Genomic DNA, 26,660 nt, shown 5'->3' on the forward strand with positions numbered 1-26,660 from the left:
CAGATGCATGCGCAAACGCTGATTCACCTCTCCAGAAGACATACTATCCACTAACTTTTTCTACTACTAATTTTTTAATTTGTGGATAGAAACATATTGTTGCTAAAGTGATCATAAAAATTGTTTGTGCTAGCCATGTTATTTTGCACTACCTCGAAATCAAACTGCACTTTAATGTCTTTTTATTAAAGGCACTGTTTGCAACTGGCTCAATGCTTGCAACACGTTCAAAAGTTAGCGCCCTCTAAGCAGCTGGCTACCCGTTGCAAACCATCCCTTTAAATTTCAAATTTAAACAAATTAGTGTAATTTATGACCAGATTGTGGGTTCGTATTTCCATTGAAACATCTGTGTGTGGAGTTTTCCTATTCTCCCCGTGACTGAGTGGGTTCTCTCCAGGGACTCCGGCTTCTTCCCACATTCCAAAAATATGCATGCTAGGTTAATTGGAGACTCTAAATTGTACATGGGTGTGAATGTTTGAGCGAATGGTTGTTGTTGAATGTTGTCTATACTGTATGTGTCATGCTATAGGCTGGGGACCAGTGCAAGGTGTACCCCGCCTCGTTGTCAAGGACATCTGGGATAGGCTCCAGCATTCCCGTGGCCCGAATGAGGACAAGCGGTATAGAAAATGGATGGATGGAAATGTAATTTATTAAGTAAATAAGATATCTGAAAAGTTTGCATTCAAAAATGCATCCAATTTAGATTGCCGCTTGTAATTGAAGGGTGATGTTGGGTCCCTCAGCCAAACCAGTTGAGAACCACTGGTATAGATGGTATAAAGCAAGAAAAAAAATCACTGCAACTAAGAGGGCAGAGAAAGCGAACCATAGCTATGTCTCATACCAGTGCTGAGAATAATTAATAACTTGTACCTGTGCCTCTTGGTCCAAATTAGTAGGGGTTCGAGATCCAGACCCTCTGGTCTCATTGACTTTCTCCTTCCATCCGTCTGCTTTTTGCTGAAGAGACATGCCTGTCTGAATGCAGATGAAGAAGGTGCTCACCTCATTAAATGGTGACCTGGATCAGGCAGCTAAAACATCAGCAGATAATTAAAAAAGGCCTGCAGCATTTCGCTTATTTATGCAATGGCCCTCGCTTGTTTGTGACTTTGACGAATTGCTTCTTGAAATACATTCGATTAAGTTTCTAATGAGCAAGCAAGAGCTGTGCTCGTATACCTTGTTAACCAAGAAGAGCAGCGACTGAGTGAGACCACAGTGTTTCTCTGCCAGGAAACGATACCTCCTTTCCTCCTCCTTCAGGATCTCCTGCTGGCTCTGCCTCAAGTATTGCATGTAGTCACTGCTCTCCTAACAACACACAAACACGTTTTGATTAACGTGTGTACGTGTCCAAACCCGATTCATGATAATGTGCATGGGTTTGTTTTGCGGACCAGAGAGTCCCTGTAGGCGCCTCGTCTTAGCTGTTTTTCCAAAGCCTCCGCCTGGTTCCTCACCTCCAGTTCATACACTCGCCGGCTTCCCTGCATTGACACAAAGCGACTACATGACCCTCCGAAAAAAGAATTTTTAGTTGAGCTGAAAAGTATTTTTGGGCCTCACGTCGATATACTCCTCATCCAACTTGACGTTCTTCTCCATGGCTTGCAACACCTCCACCTGGAACCATCGAAACTGCACCAGGAATAGTGGAAATAAATCTACAGTATATCCAAACATAATTTTGATCCAAATGGGAATTATTTAAGCATTTTGTACATGTAGTAGTGTGTACTAACCACTCCCTCCATCTCAGCAGTGAGTCTCCTTTGCGTCTCAGATATCTGGATGAGAACTTCCCCTAAAAAGGACAGCTTTTAATATTACAATGTAAAAAACTCCTGATTTTAATTTTAAAAAAGCGTCTAATGCAGGTGTAATTTTTTTATGTTCTTCATTTTCACATATAAATAAGTTAAATACTGCAAAACACAAAAAACACACATTTACATTAACTTTGATAATGAAGGTATGGTGAAAATTAGAGCATAATAATCCATTGATTTGTAAGAATTATGTTGTTGGTGTGTGCAATTGATTGTTTACTAATTGTGTATTGAAGCTAACACGATGCAGTACTTGGTTGCAACCAGCACTACGGTCAGTCGAAAGAAGAACATGATGACATCTGTTAAACATTTAAATAAAGGGTGTTTGACTTCAGACGTTTGATATTTTCTTAGATTTTATGTCATTATATCATAGCCACGGCTGCTGATCCAATGTAATTCACAAAAAAAAGATATGCATTTTAAAAAATTGATAAAATGGATAACAATGTTATCCATTTAAGTCATTTTGCAGCTGGCATACAGTAGTCATGCATGGATTGTGAATGATTGAGCACCTCTGAAAAATGTCCCCATACCCTATCAATAATTTAGAGTGCCATTCTATATGGCCACTAGTCAAACTGCGCCGCTCCAACCTTCTCAAGTTCTCTCCACCAACAAGAGGAATAATTGTGTGCCTTACAAAACACATGGAATTGAACACAACAAAGTCCCAGAGGCCAGAGTGAAAGTGACACTAGTGGAAAAAGGCACATAAAGTCTAAAGTGGGTTCGCAATTTTGACAAGAAATTAGGGGTGTAACGATTCATTCACTACATCGATTTATATTCCTACGATTGAACTACATCAATCTGGGTTCTCAAGTTTCCATTCAGGACGACACACACACATATATACAGTATATATATATATATATATATATATATACATACATATGTATATATATATATATATATACACATATATATACATATATATACATATACACATATATATATATATATATATATATATATATATACATATATATACACATATATATACATACTGTATATATATATACATATATATACATATATACATATATATACACATATATATACATATATATATATATATACATACAGTATATACATATACATATATATACATATATATATACATATATACATATATATATATACATATACACATATATATACATATATACAGTACATATATATACACATATATATATATATATACATATATATATACATATACATATATATATATATACATATACATATACATATATATATACACTGTATATTATATGTATATTTATTTGCTGAGGAATTTGTATAATGTCCCTCACCTTTGGGTGCAAAGTGCAGGTTTGGAGTGCATTATTTAAAGTAAATAATTAATCATGGCAAGCTATACCAACCTCTGTTCATCCTGATTATGTACTGCATTTGTAACTATTTTTCTGTATTCAATGATAATTTATTCTTAAGTATGTTGGCATTATTAATAATTTATACCTGATTCCCTTACAAAAAACAATGGGATACTAGGAAACGTCACCTGCACTGTCCAGTATCCAGGTCACAGTCACACTGGTTTAAATTTTGGCTAACAAGTTACTGAATCGTTTCGGATCATATCTTTAAACGTTACACCCCTACAAGAAACCTGTTTTTTTTGTTGACGCACTATATCAAAAACTTACCAAGAGAGCGAGATGATAGTGTGTGAAGCGCCTGGTCGCCCATCTTGGCTACAGCACTGAAGTAGGCCTCACTACAACCTGCTAATGCTGTAAACACACAAAAAATAGTATATAAAACACCTGTTTGCATGTCAAGTAGATTCATACAGTATAGAAGAAGTACACACAAAACACCCTACTACAACAAAACACTTTGACGACAATAATTTTATACAACTGGCCCAAAAATCTAATAAAATACACACTTTTAGCTTTACTTAAGGAGATTTCACAAAAATGTGGCATTTGTCATTTAGGAATTAGGGGCTCAAAAAATTGACCTTTTATACTACAGTAATCACTCCTTTATCTCTCGATTTTTAATATTATTAGAACACTCTAGATATGAAATAACACTATAGTCACCTTTACACTCATATTACCCAATATAGTAGATATAATCAGAGAAAATAAGCCATTTAAGACCAAATAAGACTCCTGTTATTGTGTGTTGCAATAAATGTCTTCAAGACGTGTAGACAGGAAGTTACGTTGGGGATTCAGAGTAGAGTTTCAGCTGGAGTACAGCTATTACAGCAGCCCGTGTTATTATTATGATGATGATGATTATTATTATTATCATTATGTTCTTATTGTGCCTGTTGCGAGATAATTCAAACCTGCAATAAAAGCCTATTGTTCCGACGATTACGTCTGGTGTTTGTGTTACTAGTGACACCTAGTGGCCAGTGTGGACGACAGTTCATCAAGGTAATTTAATGCCTTAAAATGCATTTGTATTATAGTTAATTTTGCCATTTTTATGCTTGAAAATCCTTAATTTAGGTCAAGAATACATAGAATTTGTTTAAATTTGCATATTTTTTGACTAATAGTAGGCCGTAGTCAGCCACAAAACAGCAACCATTTATTAATTAATACATTTTTGAAAAACGCGATAGAGTGAGGGTCCGATGTTCGAACCGGTCACGAAAGGCCTAAAGTTAGTATTATTTGCACATAATACTACTTCATTTTGTTCTGGAGAAAGCACACAATAGCAAATAAAAAAAGTCACAGTTGAAATGACTATACTAAAAGGATGGTTTGACAAAAAATCCAATATCGTCCTTGAATCGTATCGGCAACCATGAATTGTGATAAGAATCAAATCGTTAAAATGAATCGTTACATCCCTAGTGAACGACTCTAAAAACTTTCAGCATATCAGTATGTGGAATTAATTAATGGAAAAGATTGAGTAAAGAACTCAAACAATGTACTAAAATGAGCAATTTCAAGAAACAGTACAAGCAGTTGATGTTTACAATCTTGAACCAAAGGGTAAATACCTAAACAATGCTATGTCAAGTGACTACTGCACTTACTCCTTAGCCTTCATTGCTTAGGACAGGAGTCGGCAACCTTTACCATCAAAAGAGCCATTTTGCCTCCTCTTCCAGTAAAAAAAATATTCTGGAGCTGCAAAACATTACACGGCTTATAAACTTAAATGTTACCTGATATAACCACAAAATTCAACCAACAAGTGCGCCTACATGTGTAGGCCTACTCTGAAATAATTTCAACACTGTAAGTCTTTGAGTGTTTCCCATATTTGTGTAAAATTAAAACAAAAAGTCGCCAACCTTAACATAAAAAGTCCATCAGAGCTCACATCTCAGTGTTTGCACAATACCATTTATATCTGCGCTGAATTGTCATCAATAACCATTCTATTGGTCCTGTCCTTGACTGACTTTGCAAAGCATTTTTTTATTTTCTGAATTTCCGGTTTATTTTCTTAATTCGGAGGATAGATGCTCTGATATTTTTATGAACAATTCTCCATCTGTGAATGGCTTCCGCCTCCTCAGTGCTGCGAACTTGACCAGACCATTTTCTCGCTAAATCTGACGACTTTCCAAAACCTCTTGGTGACTAATATTTTCTCAAAAGCAACTAGCGACAAATGTATGGACGTCGTTGGGAGATTTTTCTGGTATTTGGAGACGGAGAAGTGAAAGAACATATTGTTCCTCCCGCTATGTGCCTCTCCTAGAGCCACCACCTCGGCGATTAGCGTGTCACAGGTTCCGAGAACAGACCTACAGCGCGCTTTTCTTTATGAAACTATATTTCTATGCTTTCGTTCCTGCGCAGTAACTTGCTTCAGACTCAACTCAAAACTCCCTCACCTTTTTTTCTCCCCCGCGCAATGAGACTCACTGCATACACTAGCCTACCTCACCCTCTCTTGCTCACCCAATCAGCAGTCAGAACGCAATCTATATGCATTCATGGACTTGCAGTGAGTCGGATATTTGACATTCTTTTCGAAAATGCACATGTAAAAAATCACCGTGCTCAGTAAAGGGAGTCGCAACAAGAAGGTTTAAGAGCCGGGGGTTGCTGACCCCCGGCTTAGGACAAATTAAAGTATTACATTGTCTATATGCACTCATCATCCAACGATGTTTCTGACAACTATTGACTTCTTCATTACTTATTACATATTTATTATTTATTTATTCTGAACGCTATATCATTTATTTATATTGATTTACAAACATTAACTCCGTTGTAACACATTGTTATACTGTCTTTATATTTTGTTTATTTTTATTTCAGAATTGGTAAAGGGTATAATTTGAATACAGGAAGTGACCAAATGTACTAGCAATTGATGTGAAATGAGAAGGGATAGGATTAAATAAGCTTTGCTTCTTCCTACTCCTCTTCGGACATGTGGAATTGCATTCCAATGTAACATGTATGCATGTTCAAAATAAATTAAACCATAACCATACTTGGACAGACATGACCAAAGTCTGTCATTTTGTCTTTGCTGGTTAAAACAATGCTCCATGAGATAAGATGACTGGATTAGTCATTATATAATATTCTATATTTATTCTATATATAATTCCATGGTATATTTATATGTATTTATAACTTATTTGTTGTTATCAATGAGATTGTAGAACCGTTAACATATATTAATAACTTATTTCAGACTGGAATATTTCCTAACAAAATGAAAATAGCTAAAGTGATTCCAATTTTCAAAAATGGAGACAAACATCAATTTACAATTTACCTTGAACTTAAGTAAAACTAAAATAAGGCTATTTGGAAATAGCAGAAAGGATACGTACGATCAAATACAAATAAACAGAGTGGACATTGAAAGAGTGAAAGAAAATACATTTCTGGGGATCATAATAGATTAAAAAATAGTTGGGAATCTCATATCAGAAATATACAACAAAAGGTGGCGAGAAATACTTCAATATTGATTAAAGCAAAATTTGTTCTTGATCAAAAATCACTCCACACTCTTTACTGTTCTTTGGTATTACCATATCTAACTTATTGTGTGGAGATATGTGGCAATAATTATAAAAGCAACCTTCACTCACTCAATGTACTGCAAAAAAGATCAGTGAGGATAATTCATAATGCAGTGTATAGAGAACATACAAACCCTTTATTTTTACAATCACAGATATCAAAATTTGCTGATTTAGTACATTTTCAAACTGCTAAAATAATGCATAAAGTTAACAATAACTTGCTACCCAAAAATGTCATACAGTATTTCTCTATAAGAGAGGAGAAATATGATCTTACAGAAAAATGTAACCTGAAACACTTATATGCGAGAACAATGCTGAAAAGCCTCAGCATTTCAGTGTGTGGAATTCAATTATGGAACAGATTGAGCAAGGAACTCAAACAATGTACGGAGACGAGCAAATTCAAAAAACAATACAAGCAGTTGATGTTTGCTAAATGCAAGAGTCTTGAACCTGCTTTATCATGCTTGTCTTCATCTTATTTATTATTATTATATTGATTATTATATTTATTGTCATGTCGTGCTTGTTTTTATTATTATTTATTATTACACTGATTATTATATGGAATAATATATGAAATACAGGAAGTGAATAATGTACTACACAAGATGTGGAATGGATGGGGAGTGGGGTAGGTTGCTTCTTCCTACTTCTTTCGGACATGTGGAACTGTGAAATGATTCATGAGATGTATTCCATTGTAACCTGAATGCATGTTCAAATAAAATTAAACCAAACCAAACCAAATCGGTAATGGCCATACAATAATTCCTAAATGGTCATGCAAAACCTCTTCACTTAAAGCTAAAATTCTAGACTTATAGACCAAACTGCACATTACATACTAATCAGTGGCCACTAATATTTAATTACAAAAAATAGAAAATAACATTCATTAGAACTGTTTTTTTTTTCTGCTAAAGTCTCTGTTGCATTCATTCACTTACAGAGACACACACTACACACTACTAATTTTACATGTACTTAGAGTCCATTACCTTGGAAAGCTTTGACGTAGCTGTTTCCCAGAGCAACAAGCTTCTGGAGGCCCGGGTTGAAGTGCTCCATCAGGTTCTGCAGTAACACACAAATATGCATAATTCTAATGATGTTAAACTGAAATGTGTGAAGGAGACTCAAAATGTTGCTACTCACTGAATAGACAGATAGGGTTGATCTGTGCAACTGGTCACTGCTGGTTCCTGACATGGTGCTCGATGGGGAAGCAAGTACGAAAGTCAAAAAGAAACGCTTGAAGAAAGAACGGCAAAGAGAGAACAGGGAAAAGGAGTCCGTATTCACATTCAAACTTGTGAAATGAAGTTTCTGGAGGTGTCCTCTAGAGATGACCTTTACTTCAATTATGAGAAAACCCGTGTCTGACACAGTGAGGCCCTCTTTATCCCTTTTCACCCCCTGTCCTTTAGCAGGTTCTCTTGTGATCAGAAGTTCAGTGTATGGAATTGGCGAGCGAGCAGTGAAGGACAAGGACAAAAGAGAGCAGCTGCAATTGATCGGGGATGCCAGGTGAATTATTGATTAGGAAGGTTGAAAGGAAAGGAGACTGAGGACAGCCAGACGGCCAACGACGTACACTCATTATGTTTTGGCTTTAATATATGTTTGCACACACAGAAAGGCTTTGAAGTACACACAAAAAAACGTAAATTCAAAATAATCGTGACTTTTTATGATTGATGAAAACATTTAAAATTAAGCTAGACTACCGGTCCAAAGTTTTAGAACACCCCCATTTTTCTAGTTATTTATTGAAGTTCAAGTCGTTCAAGTCCAACAAATAGCTTTAAATGGTACAAAGGTAAGTTGTGAAGTGTCAGAGGTTAAAAAAAACAACAAAAAGGCCCATTTCATGGACCACAAAATGGGTCAACAATTTAAAGCTGTTCTGCAGAAATGGAGGTTGATCAAGCCTCGGCAGGTGGTAAAACTAATTCCTGCTAATTAATAAGTTCTGGAGTACTTACTACTTCCTCTGTCTGCATAAAAACAGTGCTCAAAACACACTGTGGTACTACAGTATACCCTTGTGGACATCAGTTGAATAGGACTGTACTGGAGAAAGTAACTTGTTGCTATAAAAATGGAAAGAAAAAAGGAATTCACAATGGAAGAGAGGCAGATCATCTTACCACTTAAAAATGTAGGTTTTTCCTCCAGAGAAATTGGAGTATTGTAAAACTTTTGACCGGTAGAGTATATCAGCATCAATCATTAGCTTTTCTCACTGATTGGCTGAGAGTAATCATATGGTTACACAACCTTATAATGAGGCATCCGGACTCCATTTCAGCTTACGTTACCAAATATTTAACATATAAAGGGCTGCACAAGCACTTTAATGTCAAATCCTCTCATATATTATTGATACTTTTCACACATGGATACACACTTGTTTTGTAATCATTTTTCTTAGCGATAAAAACAATATGACATTGACACAAAATGATGAATAGATCACTTCCAATGAATGAAACACCTAATTCCTTATTTTTTGCATGTTTGTCACACTTAAATGTTTCAGATAAAAAAATACATTTAAATATTATTCAATGACAACAAAAAATGCAGTTTTTAAATTAAACTTTTTATTATTAAGGGAGAAATAAATCCAAACCTACATAGCCCTGTGTGAAAAAGTGATTGCATAACTTAACTGTGGTTTATCACACCCAGGCCTGATTACTGCCACACCTGCTCTCAATGAAAAAATCACTTAAAATAGGACCTGCCTGTCAAAGTGAAGTAGACCAAAAGATCCTCAGAAGCTAGACATCATGCTGAGATGTAAAGAAATTCAGGAACAAATTAAAAAGAAAGTATTTGACATCTGTCAGTGTTGAAAAGGTTATAAAGCCATTTCTAAAGCTTTGGGACTCTAGTGAACCACAGTGGGAGCCATTATCGACAAATGGTGAAAACATGGTACAGTGGTGAACCTTCCCAGGAGCGGCCAGCCAAATAAAATGACCCCAAGAGCGCAGCGACGACACATCCAAGAGGTCACATAAGACCCCACAACAACATCCCAAGAACTGCAGTCCTCTCTTGCCTCAGCTAAGGTCAGTGTTCATGACTCCACCATAAGAAAGACACTGGGCAAAAACGGCCTGCATGGCAGAATTCCAAGATGACAACCACTGCTGAATAAAAAGAACATTAAGGCTTGTCTCAATTTTGCCAGAAAACGTGCTGTGGCATGACCTTAAAAAGGCGGTTTATGCCGGAAAACCCTCCGATGTGGCTGAAAAACAATTCTACAAAAAGGAGTGGGCAAACATTCCTCCACAGCAAGAGACTCATTGCAAGTTATCGCAAACGCTTGACTGCGGTTGTTGCTGGTAAGGGTGGCCAACCAGTTATTAGATTTAGGGGACAATCACTTTTTCAAACAGGGCTATGTACGTTTGGATTTTTTTTTTCTCCCTTAATAATAAAAAATTTCATTTAAAAACTGCATTTTGTGTTCAGGTGTGTTGTCATTGACTAATATTTAAATTTGTTTGAATATGTGAAACATTTGAGCGTGACGAACAAGCAAAAAATATATATATATTTCACACCACTGTATTTACTGTATGCGATATAATTGGTATACAATATGAACTGGTTGTTATGCAGTGAAACTCCCTTTTCAAAATCATAACAGCCCTCAAAACACCTTTTGAACAAAGAATGGCCTGGTGTCCCATTACTTTTATGCATAAGTGTAAACATGAAATGCAAAAAATTTAATGCAAATGATGCCTCACTAAGCAAATATAATTACTTCCATATCATATAAGGTGTGACTGCTCAACATAGTGGGAGTTTACATGTCCATGAGAAGGTTGAAGTCGTCGTAGAAGACCCCATCACTGCTCCCCTCACTCTGTTGCTTCACACAATGACTTACGGTCTCAAGCACGGTTTTCAAGCGCCGATCCAGAGCAGCCAAGTGGGGCTCGGACAGCAGAGGGGCAACGCCATGCAGGGGGTCGTGGGAGAGCGAGGCCCGCATGACGTCACTAAGGCGATACTGCGGCAGTGACAGGAGGCGCAGGCGCAGCCACGTGGAACGGCGAACTCTAGGGGAAAAAAAACACATGGTAAATGGTAACTTTGGCTGGGGTGTTTATTTATCTAAACCGCAAAGAGGATGGGAGCATTAATTGGAAACAGGCGATAATTGGAGAGTTTAAAAACTCATATATAATCACCTTAATTTTCAAACTTTAATAATGATTTGTAGTGTGTGTGATGTAGCTCATTTAGTAAGTATATTGCACAACACAGCAGCAACAGAACCAATGTAATAGCAGTAAGGAGCAAACTACTCAGCCAACATTAATAGCGCTGATGAGTTCTAGCTGCTGGATGCTGACCACTCATGATACTCTAAATGCAGCTACTGCCATCTTGTGGAGTTAATAAAAAAAACAGAAAACTTTTGACCCCGCACTAATTAAGAGACCCTGACGGTTACTCAAACATGCATCAAATTAAATTCAGGTATGTGTGAAATACTGTAGTACAAAAATCACTTCACACAAATGAGGGCAAAAAAATCAAAAAAGACAATCCAATAAAGTTTATTTTTTTCATAATTTGCCAGGGGCCCTTGGAATTGTCGGTGGCCCTGGCCAACAGCGCTCATCATAAATACATTTAAAAAGCTACAGTTAATCCATGTGATCGGTATCGGTATTGACCGATCTCACACATACATGATCGGTATCGGAATCGGCAGCAAAAAACCCTGATCGGAGCATCCCTATTAAGAATAATAGTGTAAAGGTGACTGTAGGGATGTTATTACATGTCTACAGGGCTCTAATAATGGTAATGGTAAAGATTGTATTTATCAGCCACAAACAGGTTTTCTATGCTCTAACTACAAAAATGTTGAATTTATTATTGAATCCTACTTTGCAGAAGTTCTTCATGGACCACGCCATGTGTGTTGCAGCTTGAGACTTTATGTGTGTGAGTTTCTCCGACGCCGCACAGACCAACGTGTATTTTCCATTCCTCCATTCACCTCATGTACTACACCTCATGTAGTTCTCTATTTCACCTCCAGATGTTTCTTCCTCCTCAAGAACTATTGACACATTGCTTAAATCTTTGTTATAACTACTGTAAACATATTCTGTCTCGTCCGTTTGTTTACTGCGCCTTCACCGACGTCACTTCCGGAAACTGCCCTTTTCAAGGACAGATATTAGAAATGTTTCCCGCCGCTTACTTTAAATGTAATTTTTATTAATTTACCGTTTGCTTTCAAAAGACTAACAACGTAGAACATAAAGGCAAACAATATAGCACATATTTAAGCAAAGTTGATAAATCATGCCAGTGACCCTTTCAAGTTTTTATTGATTTCACGTTTTGCTGATAGCAGTGGTTAACTTGTTTTACACTTGTATGACAGTTAAGAACGTCAAAATATCCCCTAATGTGTTACCTGTACTGTTATTAAAGTAATATTGTTTTTACAATTAATTATGAAGAACTATCTACTTATTTTTACACCTTTATGACAGGTAAAAATGAAGGCTGATTAATCATCTTTCAAATTCATTAATCATGATTAATCCTTTTCACTGTATTTTGTATGTTAAGATAAATGACAGGGTGTGGTTTTACATACAGTATTTTATGTATTGACAGCTACAAATGAACTGAAAATGTCAATCAAGCTAAAAGACAGAACACATAACTGAAAATCTAGCTGCCTCACATTACTCTTAATAGTGTCAGAACATTTGATCACACTTTAACGGCGTTATTATGAGCAATGTTCAAAAACACCACATAATAGAGTTTAATAGAAGAGTTGAATGCTTATGTTTTACATAAGCAGAGGTGATGGAGGTTTTTACAGCAAAAGAAAAAAAAAATCTATAATTTATTGTGTTGTACCTGCAACACTGCTCCAAAGGTACTAGGATCGAAGGCTCGTCCTTGGAGTGACGACCGAATCTGCAGTGTGAAAAGTGTGGACACAGTAATGAGAGAATAAACTCACAGACAAAAACACAACACACATACATAAACAAGAAATACTCACGCTCGTCCGTTGTCAAGGTGCAACAGGAAAGTGTTGTTGCCAAACTTCTCGAAGGTTTCATAGTGATGTCTGTCCATGTTGCCTAGGGGAGGAGAGAGAAGAAACTCCTTAATGAGGCATACCAACTGTTATAGTGCACATTGGAATTAGTTTTTTGATTAAGCAATTTACTGCAGACAAACACTGAAGAGAAATGGGCTGTTCATCAGCTGACCAAAAGTTTAAAACCACAGCCTTTATAAGCTAAAATCATGGCAAAAATGTGGATTCAGTGTCATTTCTGTCAGGTATTCACACTGTCATGACCTCTTGACGGCAAAAGCAAAAAAAAAATGTTCTCTTTGAACGCAGTTGGATAAGCAAGGACTCTCACTGCTGAGGTTGGACGCAGTAAGACATTTTAAGTCATTTTAAACTTTTTCATTTCTAAGTTTTGTTTTGAAAATTGTATTTGTATTTTGAGGGGGTTTTGTTTGTTTTGTTTTTTTTAGCTATGGTCTTTTGATCAGCTGATGAACAGCCCATCCATCCATTTTCTATACCGCTTCATCCTCATTAGGGTCGCGGGGGCATGCTGGAGCCTATCCCAGCTGACTTCGGGCGACAGGCGGGGTACACCCTGGACTGGTCGCAGGGCAACCATTCACACTCACATTCATACCTATGGACAATTTAGAGTCGCCAATTAACCCCACCTGCATGTTTTTGGGAATGTGGGAGGAAGCCGGAGTGCCCGGAGAAAACCCACGCACACACGGGGAGAATCGAACCCAGGTCTTCCCGATCGCCAGGCTGTTCCTGTATTGGCCAACGTGCTAATTACTAGACCACCGTGCAGCCATGAACAGCCAATCAATTTTTTTCCCTCACTCCCATTTCTTCTTTTTGCATTTTGAAGCTCTACTTTGAACCTCCTTAAGATCTAACAGTGCAAAATGTAAATTCTTGCATTTTTTCATCTAGTCTTAAATTTATTGATCAGGAATGTGTGTCCTCAACTAACCTCTAGAAACCCCTGAAAGACAAACGAACAACTTTTAAGGCAGTAAGTCCAAAAAAGTTGAGTTGTTTGGAATAGAGAAACAATAGAGGTACAGAGGAGAAACAGACATTTTATTCTCTACTAATTATCACCATGACAGGACAACAATTTTAATGAAAAAAACAATGCAATATAAAGATCTATTATGCCAACATCATGTCTTCAAGGTGAATACAAAACATTGTTCAGCAAATCAATGTGGGTCTAGCTGTCACACAGCTTACTCACTAACCGAACCACCCTTAAACTACACAAGGAAGGGTCTGAATTGCAGGGAAGTGGAACGGTTGCGACTGAGCTAAAGTCAGCTAGTCCCTCCTCTCCCGTGTTTAAGTCTTCCACATAAATTGGGCACTGGTAGATGGGAAGAGCGCTCCTGGAAGGCAGGAAGTTAAGTTCTTTCACTCTGGCCATAACGCAAATGAGAGGCATGGAGCAGGGCTGAGGGGAGAGAGTGTTTTCTAACGCTCCAATCTGTGCCTCCCATGATGCTCCTCTCAGCTGCAGCCCGCACAAGTACACAGCATCCCTTGGAGGAATTTGAAAGAATGCATCCTCACGATGGACCTGGATGGACAAGATGAAAAGTTATCTTCTAAAGATGTGAAAACGCATGGCTAGGCTATGCTTGGGCAAGAATAGGTAGACATCAAGGATTGCTGTTTTATGTTTAAGCAAGGCCACTGTAGTTGAAATTAACAAGGTCACGCCATAAAACCCTTTGCAACATACAGGAAGCTTCTAGTAAAAGAAAACTATTAAGAGATATCCAAGTATATGTCCTGCATGCTGTAGCTGGACTGCAAGGATATATCAGTACACAGTGAAACCTCTAATGTAATGTTTTTTGCTTTTTCTTTGGCTTTTTTCTATTTATTGCAAAAGAAGCACCAGCCTCAACAAGGAATGTGAAGCATAAAAAGACACATACAAGAAGTTACGTGAAGTAAGTATACTTCACTTAGTTTTTTTTTTTTTTGGTGGAGCCCTAAATCATTGGCAGCACCCCAAATATATGACATCCTCACCTTCACATGATGCCTTCTTCATTCGTTATCAAGTGTTTTATTGTTTTCAGGTTTTTACCATCAACCATAGTAAACTTCTTTTTCCACTGTAATGATGTTAAGAATGTTCAGTTGTTACTTAATATGCCTGCAGTTAATAATGGCTTTATAATGGTGACAGTTTGGCACTGCAATAAATGATTTCTATTTCCATTATTTCCCATGGGGAAAATTGTTATGTTCAACCTTAGTGGTCCCACTGTATTTGTTTATAAGCAGGCTATGTGTTGCAATTTAAATAATTCCCCACTGCTAGTAAATAAATTCAGTTTGAGGACAATTTGATCTGGAATAAGCATTACCTCAAAATGCAGAGTAATATCGCTGATGTACTTGTGATGTAGTTGAGCGGCCCTTCTCATCAAGGCCACCAGAAGGCCCCTGGCATTAGTGAAAGCAGACAGCCTGTAGGCGCTACGTGGAGCGGAAGTGTTGTCACGCCACAGGTAAGCACTGAGCAACTCTGCCCGCCGCTCCAAACGAGACAGTGCGGTGAGGTCAGGGAAGGAAAGGATGATCGCCGCCATGTATCGAAGTGGCTGTCTGAGCTGAGACAGCAGCGAAGACACTAAGCCACTGAGCGCATTCCACTCAGCCAGGAGGAAGTCATAAAGGGGGCTTTGGAAAACAGGGCCCGCATTTCTTGTGCGGATGTTATTTTCGTGTGTGAGGTAGTCCTGTAGAGCCTGAAGTCGCTCTCTGGCATGGCTAAGTTTTGGCAGAGTCGCTATGTCCCTGCTGGAAGATGTGGTTATTCCTCCAGGCGCCTGGGAGACCTGCAGCAGCGTGATCAGTTTGTGACTATTGATCTTGATGATTTCAGCTGGCACATCAGCACTGTAACCCAACAGAGCAGGATCACTGATGTCCAGAGAATTCAAGAGATGTCGATTCAGGACTTGTATCAGTTTGGACAAATCTGAATGAAAGAAACAGGTAGAAATGAACAGACTGAGGATGCGCAAAAAAGAATAATTGCAAACTGCGTTACCACGGTGCTCAGCGCTGCTGATGATATTTGCAAGCATTTGCGGCCCACTGTCCAGGAGTGGCTCTGTGCTGAAGCAGGTATCAACATTACTCCGGACCACCTCTGAATCTATAGACTCCAGAACATGGCCACCATACACAAGGTTGACTATAAATGTGTTTAAAAAAAAAAAAACTTAGTAAACAATGAAACTGGGTGAACATGCAGCAGAGCTTGAAGTGTTCATGTTGTATCACCTGCTATATATTGTAACGCTTTAGTCTTGTCGTGGCAGAGACTGGCAATGGAAATGAGAGCATGCGCCAAAGCTAGAAGGTCTGCTTGGTTCCTTTTAAGTACAAAAAAGCCATATGCATCAGAATGAAATTCTAGTGATGTTGTCCACAGTTACAAGGTCTTACCAGCTGTACATTCTGGCCTGGCTCAAGTATTTGTAGGCCTCTCTCTGTATTAAAACCGTATGGAAAGTTGCACAGCGCAGAAGGAGCTCCATGTTGTCAGCCATGATGCCTGCAGGCGTCTGACGCTGTACAATAGATGACAAAAGTTGCAAAGAGCAGCTCAGCTCTTCCTTCACATCCCAGGAAGTGTCACAAACCAGAGGCAGGGCACGCATTCGCACTGATGCTGGTACACATTGACATCAAGACCATACATGTATCATTTTAGATTTTTTTACTCAAATAAATCAGGACAGTGAAAAAAAAATTGCTTGAAGTACCATTTAAAATGAAAAACCTACCGGGTATGGAGGAGGAGGAGGAAGTTTCTTCAGTTAAAAACCACATTCGGAAGTTTGGGTGAGGATTTTTCATGTGTCCTCTTCCTGTGTGGTGGATGAAAGGCTCAAGTAAATATACTGTATGTACTGGAACCTCTAAAGTCGAAATACCCCTTGGGCACTATACAGAATTTCACTGACATTTTGAGGATAAATATGTGTAAATAAGTGTTAAATTAAGAGCGGGTAACTTATTTTTACACTTGTTTATACAGAATTTTATACACTGCAGCAAAAATCAGCATCACATTACACCTTCATCATTCCTAAAAGTTACCACAGAATGTTTTACTGTTTTAAGTCTTACATAGTCGTAAGTCTTAATATTACAGTGGTTAACTTCTTTTTACACTTGTACGGCCAGAGCCATCATTTTAAAATGTCACTTAATAATATTTAGTAACAGTTAATAAAGATTTTATGATGGTGACCGCTTGATCCTATCTGATTTCGATTTACATTGTTTCCTAAAATGGATTACTTTCCTGTGTAGTCAAATGCAGCAATATAACAACCTTCACTGACTCTGAGTTTTGCATTCAGAGGCAGGAAGTGCATCATGGGAATCGTAGGCTTTGGCTTTACAGGTAAATTGCTTTTAGCTCACACAATAAAAACCTCTGTTAGTCTTAACAATCTTATGTCATCTTACCCATGGAAGGAGATACCAGCTGATTAAGGTGTGCCACTACGTTAGCATCCCATTGCTCCAGCAGGTGGCAGTCATTGAAAACCAACCAATGGCCGTCTCTAACTGCTTTACCTAAAGTTGAGATGGTGACCTCGCTGTCACAACACCCTCCTGTAAAAATCACTTTCACCTGTATAAAAACATTGTTACAGTATTTTTCCAATAAAAACACACAATGCATTTTCTTTGATACAAAAGCAGTACCTCCTTTGTGTCTGCTGCAATGCAGGCCAACTGCTTCACCAAGAGGAGAGGTTGAATGCTTGTCCACTTATCCTTAGATAGGCAGGGCCATATTAGTATGATGGGTCCCTCATGGTTGACAAGAAATGGATGAAGAGCCTTAGGGTTCCCGCAGTGGGGTGCATTAATCGCTGCTGTATGGAGAGGCGGGCAGGGCTGGCAGGTAGCCATGGCCTTGGCAAGTTCCTCCATGCAGTGTGGGCTAAGGGTCTTCAAGAGGAGAGCCCGCTGCATCAAGGACAAATGGGAGTGAGAGTCACAGGGAACTGGTCCTGTAACAACAGAGGAAGGGGACCGCAGGTACTCTTGCCACAGCTCATGTGAAGAGGCCAGAGAGTCAGTCAGTCCTCTAAAAGATGACATCTTCTCCAAACAGATGATGTCTGGGTGAACATGAGGAGATATCCAACTAGGTATCTCTGTCGAGGATGGTGAAGCATGAGTTGCAAGCTTTTGAATATCATTGATTCCCTTGAGGAAGGCTGTCCTCTCAGGTGGAGAGCAGAGCTGGTTGTGTTGCATCACGGCCAAAGTTAGCAACAGTTTGAGAACAGCACTGTGACTTTTAAACAGACGCGGCCTGTAGTGGAACAGCAAACTGCCAACCATTTTGTTCCTGATCTCTGGTATGACTCCCCCCAAAACCTGCCCGGTGGCATACGATACAAGCGTTCTGCCCTTCTCAACAAAGGCCTCGTGCATCACTGCCAGGAAGCCAGATAAGGGAAAGTAATAGGCTGGGGAGAGGCGAGACACCTGCTGCAAAGCCTGATAAAAGAGCACAGCCAGCTTGACAAGCTGGTGAGGAGCATCCAACAGGGGCTCGAGGTATTCCTTCACCTCATTCACCAGTTGGATCTCAGTCTGCGTGTATGTCATTGATTCTTGGACCACAGCCACATGTGAGAGGAAGCCGGACTCCTGCATCAGTGTGGCATTAGACTGCAGGATGGCGTCCAATACGGAGTCCTACAAAAACATAGTGTACAGTCAGTCACATTTACAATTCACTAATTAGGATTTTTACACAGTAATCTGTTTTAGTTAACTGAATTAGAAACTGATTCCGGGAAAGTGCATCTGTCAGTGGCTTTCATAGTGAAAGGCACACTTCTTTCATGGGGGGTGCCACAGGACAACAAGAGAGACGCTGCAGCTAGAGAAAGATAAAGAACATATTCTTTAACCCACTTAGCTAACTTAAGTTAAAGGGATAGTTTGGATTTTTGGACATGAAGTTGTATGACATCCAAATCAGCAGTGTAGTGCATCAATAGTGACTTAACCCCCACTTGAAGTTCTGTTCGGATTTCAGTGATGAGGAAAGTAGTTCCGGTTAGTTGGTGAGGCCAGGTAAAGAGTTTGGCTTCTCAAAACAATATGTGTTCAAAAGAGTAATACATTTGCGTTACAAAAATGCCTCCTCGAAAAAAATCAAACCTCACAATCGCTTGGCGTTACTCTCTCTCCCGTCAAGTCACTGCGTGCTGTGGCCTTCATTTTTGTGATGCAAATGTATTACTCTTTTGAACACATATTGTTTTGAGAAGTCAAAGTCTTTACTTAAGTGGTCCCACCAACTAACCGAAATTACGTTCCTCATCACCGAAATCCGACCACAACTTAACTCATGGGATCAAGTGGGGAGTAAGTCACCGCTGATGCACTACATTGCTGAGGGGGGTGTCATCCAACTTCATGTAAAAAAAATCCAACCTATCCCTTTAAGTTAAAGGTAAACTGGATCAATATGTTCCAACTGCAAGTATTGATTTAGTTTATTATTTATTTAACAGGGACAATGTGCAAACACTAGAGATCAACCGATATGTTTTTTTCAAAGCCGATACCGATACCAATTTTTAGTAGTCAAGGAAGCCGGTAATCGATATTTGGAGCAGACATTCATTTGTGAAAATACTGGCGACTAAATTTTAAATAATACAAACTCCTACTTTTAACTTACTTGAACTCAAATTATTTTGCTTATTCCATGCAGTAAAATTCATTACAGTACAGTAATAACCAGACAAAGCATAAATTAATACATACCAAGCATTTTTACTCTAGATCATTTACTGCAAGTGAACAGAGCTAACTTATGTTTCTAAAACGTTATTGGGCTTACAGTAACGTTACCAGTAGTTGTGAATTGGGATGGAATGGTTATTACACTTTTAAGAGAGTCTGATTCCTTAAAGGTCATCCCAAATTGTCAAAAACACAAAGTGAGGAATTAGAACACATTTTTTGCATAAAATACATATACATTTCATAGATGCAAGTCAAGTAATTTCAATATAATAAACTTTAAAGACAAGAAATTTTGGAGAGAATGCCAGTACGTTGTGTTGTGGGAGGGTGCGTAATGTAATGGCACGGACTAAGCTTCTTCCCTCGTAAAAGTTTTTCTCCTCTCCACCGTGTCTGTAAGCACAGTGCATGCAGAGCTTTCACTGCTGATTGGCTGCTACCCCGTGATGTGGCTTTGCGTGGAACCAATCAGATGTGGTGCTGTGGGTGGGTCAGTGCTGGAGACAGAACTGAAGTTCGGCTGCATCAGAGCCAAAATAACCCAAAATTAATATCTCATTGAAAAAAATAAGACCAATGCCAATATGTGCCTAAATGCCGAATATCGTCTGATAATATCGGCCGGCCCGATTATTGGTCGATCACTAGCAAACACATTAATCTTTACAAAAAGAAGAAATGGTTTACAACAGATTTGGCTACTGCTACTTTCCATCTGCAGTCCCTGGGCAGGTAGGTTCAAACAATAAAATACAATCAATATCAATAAAATCAATCAATTACAATTAATAAAATACACTCAACATTCATACAGTGTATCCAACCATATAGCCTACCCATAACAGCCATTCACACAACACCTCATGGGGTTTCCCCTAGGATTTTTTGAAGCTGTGATGGTGGGCTGCATGGGAGGCAGACTGCCGCCGCTATGTCGCTCTGATAGGATATTTTTTTTTTTTTTTTTTTTTACTGTCGGTAATGTCAACAACAAATGCATTAATTAACTTTAAATACCTTTCTCTTGGCCTTTTCTCCTACTCCTTATCTGTCAAGTGCCAACAGGGCAGAAATGTGATTACGGTCGGTGTAAGTTTTTCAAAATAAAGTGTAGTGAAACGATTTTATGATATTTGATAGATATTTTATTTCAGATTAATTGTTGTCAATATGTAAATAATAGGCTATACATGTATCTATATTGCACAGGGGTGCTCACACTTTTTCAGCCTGTGGGCTACTTTGTCCCAAAGACCTACCTCCTACTATAAACATAGAGAATACATATATTTATTTATTTTTATTTATTACGTACATTGTACATGTATATCAGGGGTGCACACAAAATGATCTACCTCTTATTATAAAACATACAGCAAATATAAAATCTACCCGGTAAACTTTGCCACTACTATACTAAATAATAATTAGTATTTCACATTCACAGTTTCAAAGTTTGCAGGTCATCAAAATAGTTAATATAGGTCAAAATAGTTAATATAGGTCAATAATTCACAATTCAAATCAATAGGAAAGGAAAGGAAGGAAGAAAGGAAAATAAATTGGGCCAATTTGACCGAGCAAGACTTTCACCTTTACCGTATCCAGTCTGATATTTTATTGAGTAAAATTGAATTGCCAAAAAGTACAGTTACATGTCGTGATATGAATTGTAAGAATGCGCAACATGGCCTTGAGTTGTGCTCCCTGTATGAGACAATTGTAAAATCTCTTATTATCTCAAGTAAGTCTCTCAATGGAACGAAAAAATATAAAGCCAGGCCAGGCTGGAATGAATATGCAGAAGAGCTTCATGCTGAGGCCAGAAGAGCTTTCAAACTGTGGGTTGAAGCACGAAAACCTAAGCATGGTACCTTATTTGACTATAAGAAACAGGCAAATGCAAATTTTAAATATATCTTACGACTTATTAAGAGGAATGAAAATACATTGAGATCAGACTCACTCGCAAAAAAACTACAAAACAATAGTCTTATTGACTTTTGGAGAGAAATCAAAAGATTGAACACTTCTAAAACATCTTTACCAACAAATATTGGTGGGGCAAACGGACCAGACGAAATCACTCAGTTATGGCAGAAACATTACTATGAGCTGTTTAATTGTGTCAAAAGTAATTCCTTTGTGGTGGACAATGTAGACAAAGATGAAGATGTGACTATTTCTGTACAAGAAGTCAATGAGATTGTGATGAAGCTCAGTACTAATAAGGCCTGTGGTGTAGACAAGATATCCACTGAGCATTTAAAATTCGCCAGCAGAAAACTCTATCCTCTGCTAGCAATATGTTTTACTGGGTTTCTAATTCATGGTACCTTACCAAAGTCTATACTGTCTGTTATTTTAGTGCCCATTGTGAAAAATAAAGCTGGAAAAATAAATAGTAAAGATAATTATCGTCCTATAGCTCTGACAAGTACCTTATCAAAGGTCTTGGAAAGGGCTATGTTGAATAGAATGGAGAAGTTTATCATGACATCTGATAATCAGTTTGGCTTCAAATCCAAGCTTGGCACAGATATGTGCATTTTTGCCTTAAAGGAGATTATGGATCTGTACAACAGACACAATACTACCATTTTTGTTTGCTTTATTGACGCCTCAAAGGCTTTTGACCATATAAATCATGAAAAGTTATTTCACAAATTGTATAATAGGGGTGTCCCAAAATATTTAATAAGAATGTTAGTGTTTTGGTATGCTCAACAATCTATATCTGTTAAGTGGGGAAACTCTGTATCATCCCCCTTTCATGTTGGTAACGGCGTGCGACAAGGCAGCATTTTGTCTCCCTGTCTTTTTAATTTGTATATGGATGATTTATCTAAGCTGCTGAATGAATGTAGGACTGGCTGCCGGGTTGGTGATACTACCATAAACCACCTGATGTATGCTGACGATTTAGTGATCTTTTGTCCATACAGTGCTGGTCTACAGCAGCTGTTAAGGGTTTGTTCACAGTATGGCCTAGACTTTGATATTAAATATAATTCAGAAAAGAGTAACATCATGATTGTCAGGAGTAAAGAGGATATGAAATTAATTTTCCCTGACTTCTCACTGGCAGATAACATGTTAAAAGTCTATGATGAGGTGAAATATTTGGGCCATTATATATCCGCTGACCTGACAGATGATAGAGACATTTATAGACAGTGTTGTATGCAATATGCACAAGCTAATATGCTTGTTCGTAAGTTCTCTATGTGTTCAGTATCTGTTAAAACTGCACTTTTTAAAGCATATTGTACTCCTATGTATACTGCCCACTTGTGGCAGCATTATAAAAAAAGCAGTATACATAAGCTTCAGGTGGCATACAATGATGGCATGAGGATGCTGCTTAAGGTGCCCCGCTGGACTAGTGCCAGTCAAATGTTTGTCCAGGCTGCTGTGCCAACTTGTGCTGCTGTGTTACGAAACCTCATGTACAGATGTATGTGTAGGTTAACATCCTCTGCAAACAGCATCATATGTGTACTGACCAACCCTGTACAAAGCTCAGTCAGGTTCTTTTCTAGCTTGTGGAAACACTGGCGCCTTAATTTATATAGCAAGAGATAGCCATTTTTAATTTTTCTTTTTTGTTTGTGTGTTTCTGTCTTGTTTTTCATTGTTCTATGGACCATGCATGTGTCTGAAATAAAGTTGATGATGATGATGATGATGATGATGAATAGGGAAATAAAGATAATTACATATAATTCCTCAACAGTTGTGTACATAAAATCAGGAAAATAGATGCATACCATTCATCATGTATTCCGTCCAAATTAGCATTTGCTATAGAACATTACAGGTACTGTATACGAGAATTTAGGCAACATATTAAAAAGCTTGGAGCAGAAACCCTGCCTCAGACAGTAATTTAAAATGATTATATCACTGTACTTCAAGTACACAAATTACCATAAATACAGTTAATGTTGACATTGCTGGTTTCCTAGTAATACTTTTCTGATGTTTCGAGAGAAATCATACAGGCCTATCTGGAAGATTATTCCATTCTTTGATGACTCTAAATGAAAAGGCTGTCTGTGCAAAGGTGCAATACAGTATATTCGGGTACATACTGTATGAAAGGCACTTATTGTACATAAAATGTTGAGACAGTAAATTAAAAGCACTGATAAAATTCGCTGAATATGGATGGATGTGTAGCATCACACATTTTAAGCATAAATATTTAAAAATGTGTAATATTGTGTTTTTTGTATTGTTTTAAATTTCTAATTGCATTATTATATTTTATTTGGGTTTTGCTGAGTGTTTTATTATATACTTTAAATATTTATTGCTTTATGTTTAATTATTTATATTTTAATTGCCCTTATTTTATTTAATTGTATTATTATTTCATTTGATGCCATCCAAAGCCAGGACATTCTAAATACTCAATTGAGTCCAATATTACATCTGTGATCGCATTATTTGCTCATTCTGGCAAGACTTTATTGAGCAAACAAACTGACTTGCCCATTGGCATTGGCGGCTACCAAAGTTGCAAAAAATGGAGTGAAGCCAACATCTAAAAATTAAATTATTAAAGAGCAAAATGAGAAATTACAGTAAGGGTAGCAACATATGATGAGGAAGTTAGGCTTGTGAGATGAATACTAGTCATGATAAATGCCAGCCTGACTCACCTCCTCTGTGGCCAGTTTCTTCTGCAGCAGCTGCTTGTCATTCTGTATCCGCAGGTGCTGAATCAGCATTGCTTTAAACTCCGACTGCAGTAGCTGTGTCAGCATGAGCTCCTGGATCTGATCCGAGCTTGGCGAGAGGTCAACCACGAACACCTGAGCCAGTATGGATGGATGCACAGCTGAGCAGGAAGAAAGCACCATCAGGCTTCGACTTGGCAGAATAGCTTATTTGAAAATCCTGCAGTTGTTGCTTCTTACCGCTGCTGAGCAGTCGGGCAGGTAGGTGGGTGCTGAGGAAGAGGCAAAAATCACGGTGTGTCTGGTGGGGGGTCTGTTTTAACCCAGGAGGGCAACACCCACCGGAACGGGACAGTCTAGCAAGGAAATGTGGACTGGCCGTTGCACGTTCTACATGAGTAACCAGGACTTTCAAACCTGCAAACGGAAAGGATTGACCTGAAATTTCAACACAATTACTAAACACAGCTCAAACAAAAGTGAGTTCAGGCCTCACATTTCAGCAACCACTAGTACTATCTTCTCAAGGAACAATAATATAGAACTGAAGCTTAAATATAACTTCAAGTTGTCCATATACTGCTTGGAAAGTAGTATAGATTTGCTGTCCTCTGAAAATAAGTCAACACACAGTCAGTCAGGATTGTATAAATAGCTGGCATCCCTCCATCACTTCCACCTTCCTCTGCAAGGCACTTGTCCTCTTAGTGGTGTGTTTGGGCTCCTTATCAAGTTGGAAAACTGCCATGCAGTGCAGCTTCTTCAGAATGTCACAGTACATATGCCGGCAGCACTCATGCAGCCCCAAACCATGACAGGACTACCACCATGTTTGATTGTAGGCAGGACAATTATCATGCTACTCACATGTGTTGCCAGCTATTTATATAATAAATAAATTTTATCTATACAGCTGCACATTAATTACTCTATAGTAGTAAAGTTTCAGAATATAGAACATATGCTTAAAAATGGTTGCTGAAATGTGTAGGCTGTACTCACTTTTGTGATAAAATATGAAAATTGAAATTTGAAATAATTATTTCCTCATATAGTGGCCAGAGGCATTTAATGTTTCACACCTGACGAACTGTAACGTTTGGTGGAAAAAGTGGCCAAAGTAAAGGTTGACACTACTTGGAGAGTTATGGTATGTTTAATTACAGCTAACAAACCTTTCTCAGCAGCCAAGCTCAAGTGGACCAATAGCCTCGGATCATCAGCACTAACCACTATTTCACACTCTAATTCTTTCCCAAGACTGGTATCGTCTCCTGTTTCGCCTGTAAAAGACACAGATAGTGCTTTTAGTGCTGTTTCTACTGTATTAATTAAAGTTGCTACACTGAAGATATGCATTGATGGAAAATAAAGGAACAAATGGGCAAAGCATTAACCTGTGATGACCCCATTATGAGAGCTGATCTCTAGATGATGCTGTGTATCGGCCAAGAGTGGCCAGTGTTTAACCCAGCTCCTCCTGCAGCCCCACAGCAGCAGCTTCATCTCCAATCTGGTGGATGAGGTATCTTGTAGTGGCCAGTCATGCTTAATTCCCAACGCCCGACACAGAGGCTGCCGCAGCATCTCAGACAGGGCGACCGGAAAACTAGTGATGGACTCAGTAGGTGTGATATCAGGCGAGGCAATCAGGGAACTTCTGGGGTCTTTGGGGTTTGTGTCGATGCTTCCTGTCTGACACAACTCCTTCCACTTGCTCAGCAATTCAGTGCGTACATCAGCCGCAAAGGGACCCAAATATGACATAATGGCAGCCAGGATCATAGCGTCTCCTGGTAATCTTTGTCTCTCAAGCAGTGATTCCTGAAAGAAAGAAATAATAAACATTAAAATTAAGTTGTAGGTCATTTTATATAACGTACCATAAACGCCTCAATTAAATGCAGTCTCTTTTCATTGCTGGGTCCATGGTCTACAAAAGCAAACAACCAGCGGGTCAAAAAACACTGGCATTAACCACTAGTTTTTTTTAATTAACTTCACAAGGTATCAGTCGGTGCATTTGAAGTATCGAGAATGGTCAGCATCCAGCAGCTTTATCTCCCGCTACATGGTGTTGGTGTGAAACTCTGAAAGCTGTGTTGTGCAATATTAACAGTTAATTAATGACCATGTGGTCAGAGAGCTATGCTTTCCTTTCCACTTTCTCATGCACTCCAAATCATTATTAA

At 38.4% G+C, this 26,660-nt stretch overlaps 3 protein-coding genes across 13 annotated transcripts in view; all 3 read right to left on the minus strand.

The window, feature by feature from the left end:
- The window catches only part of baiap2l2b (BAR/IMD domain containing adaptor protein 2 like 2b), a 12,379-nt gene extending 4,306 nt beyond the window's left edge, over window positions 1-8,073 (minus strand). The window contains exons 1-8 of the mRNA XM_054779790.1: window positions 8,020-8,073; window positions 7,863-7,938; window positions 3,524-3,610; window positions 1,755-1,816; window positions 1,579-1,650; window positions 1,410-1,499; window positions 1,192-1,323; window positions 883-987 (exon numbers count right to left, since the gene is read on the minus strand). Of these exons, the coding sequence (XP_054635765.1) occupies window positions 883-987; window positions 1,192-1,323; window positions 1,410-1,499; window positions 1,579-1,650; window positions 1,755-1,816; window positions 3,524-3,610; window positions 7,863-7,938; window positions 8,020-8,073 (678 nt within the window). The remainder of the gene's footprint in view (window positions 1-882; window positions 988-1,191; window positions 1,324-1,409; window positions 1,500-1,578; window positions 1,651-1,754; window positions 1,817-3,523; window positions 3,611-7,862; window positions 7,939-8,019) is intronic.
- A 513-nt stretch (window positions 8,074-8,586) lies between these two features.
- On the minus strand, window positions 8,587-13,275 carry LOC129182708 (extracellular serine/threonine protein kinase FAM20C). The gene is made up of 3 exons (XM_054779147.1): window positions 12,935-13,275; window positions 12,787-12,846; window positions 8,587-10,949 (listed from the first exon to the last, which is right to left on the minus strand). Exons 1-3 carry the CDS (start codon window positions 13,009-13,011, stop codon window positions 10,694-10,696), a joined length of 393 nt encoding a protein of 130 aa, XP_054635122.1. The 5' UTR covers window positions 13,012-13,275; the 3' UTR covers window positions 8,587-10,693.
- Window positions 13,276-13,482: 207 nt separating this feature from the next.
- Window positions 13,483-26,660, minus strand: part of LOC129182705 (dynein heavy chain domain-containing protein 1-like) — a 36,467-nt gene continuing 23,289 nt past the window's right edge. For 9 of the 11 annotated variants that reach the window (XM_054779137.1, XM_054779140.1, XM_054779139.1 and 6 more), the window contains 12 exons: window positions 25,866-26,292; window positions 25,644-25,751; window positions 24,709-24,885; window positions 24,451-24,629; window positions 17,711-18,718; window positions 17,468-17,636; window positions 16,777-16,860; window positions 16,436-16,661; window positions 16,271-16,362; window positions 16,035-16,181; window positions 15,346-15,962; window positions 13,483-14,543 (listed from right to left, as the gene is read on the minus strand). In XM_054779137.1, the coding sequence (XP_054635112.1) occupies window positions 14,181-14,543; window positions 15,346-15,962; window positions 16,035-16,181; window positions 16,271-16,362; window positions 16,436-16,661; window positions 16,777-16,860; window positions 17,468-17,636; window positions 17,711-18,718; window positions 24,451-24,629; window positions 24,709-24,885; window positions 25,644-25,751; window positions 25,866-26,292 (3,597 nt within the window). In that variant the 3' untranslated portion in view covers window positions 13,483-14,180. Of the gene's footprint in view, window positions 14,544-15,345; window positions 15,963-16,034; window positions 16,182-16,270; window positions 16,363-16,435; window positions 16,662-16,776; window positions 16,861-17,467; window positions 17,637-17,710; window positions 18,719-24,450; window positions 24,630-24,708; window positions 24,886-25,643; window positions 25,752-25,865; window positions 26,293-26,660 lie in introns of those variants that run through there. The other 2 variants (XM_054779138.1, XR_008570682.1) reach the window with 2 other exon arrangements.

This window comes from Dunckerocampus dactyliophorus, chromosome 6 (assembly GCF_027744805.1).
Source record: "Dunckerocampus dactyliophorus isolate RoL2022-P2 chromosome 6, RoL_Ddac_1.1, whole genome shotgun sequence".
NCBI lineage: Eukaryota > Metazoa > Chordata > Actinopteri > Syngnathiformes > Syngnathidae > Dunckerocampus > Dunckerocampus dactyliophorus.

Coding starts and splice junctions, on each gene's coding strand:
- LOC129182708 (XM_054779147.1), bottom strand. CDS start 13,011: ATGGACAGACATCACTATGAAACCTTCGAGAAGTTTGGCAACAACACT. Junction 12,847..12,934: donor CACCTTGACAACGGACGAGC/GTGAGTATTTCT, acceptor TTCACACTGCAG/ATTCGGTCGTCACTCCAAGG. Junction 10,950..12,786: donor CCTTTGGAGCAGTGTTGCAG/GTACAACACAAT, acceptor TTTTTCCCCTAG/AGTTCGCCGTTCCACGTGGC.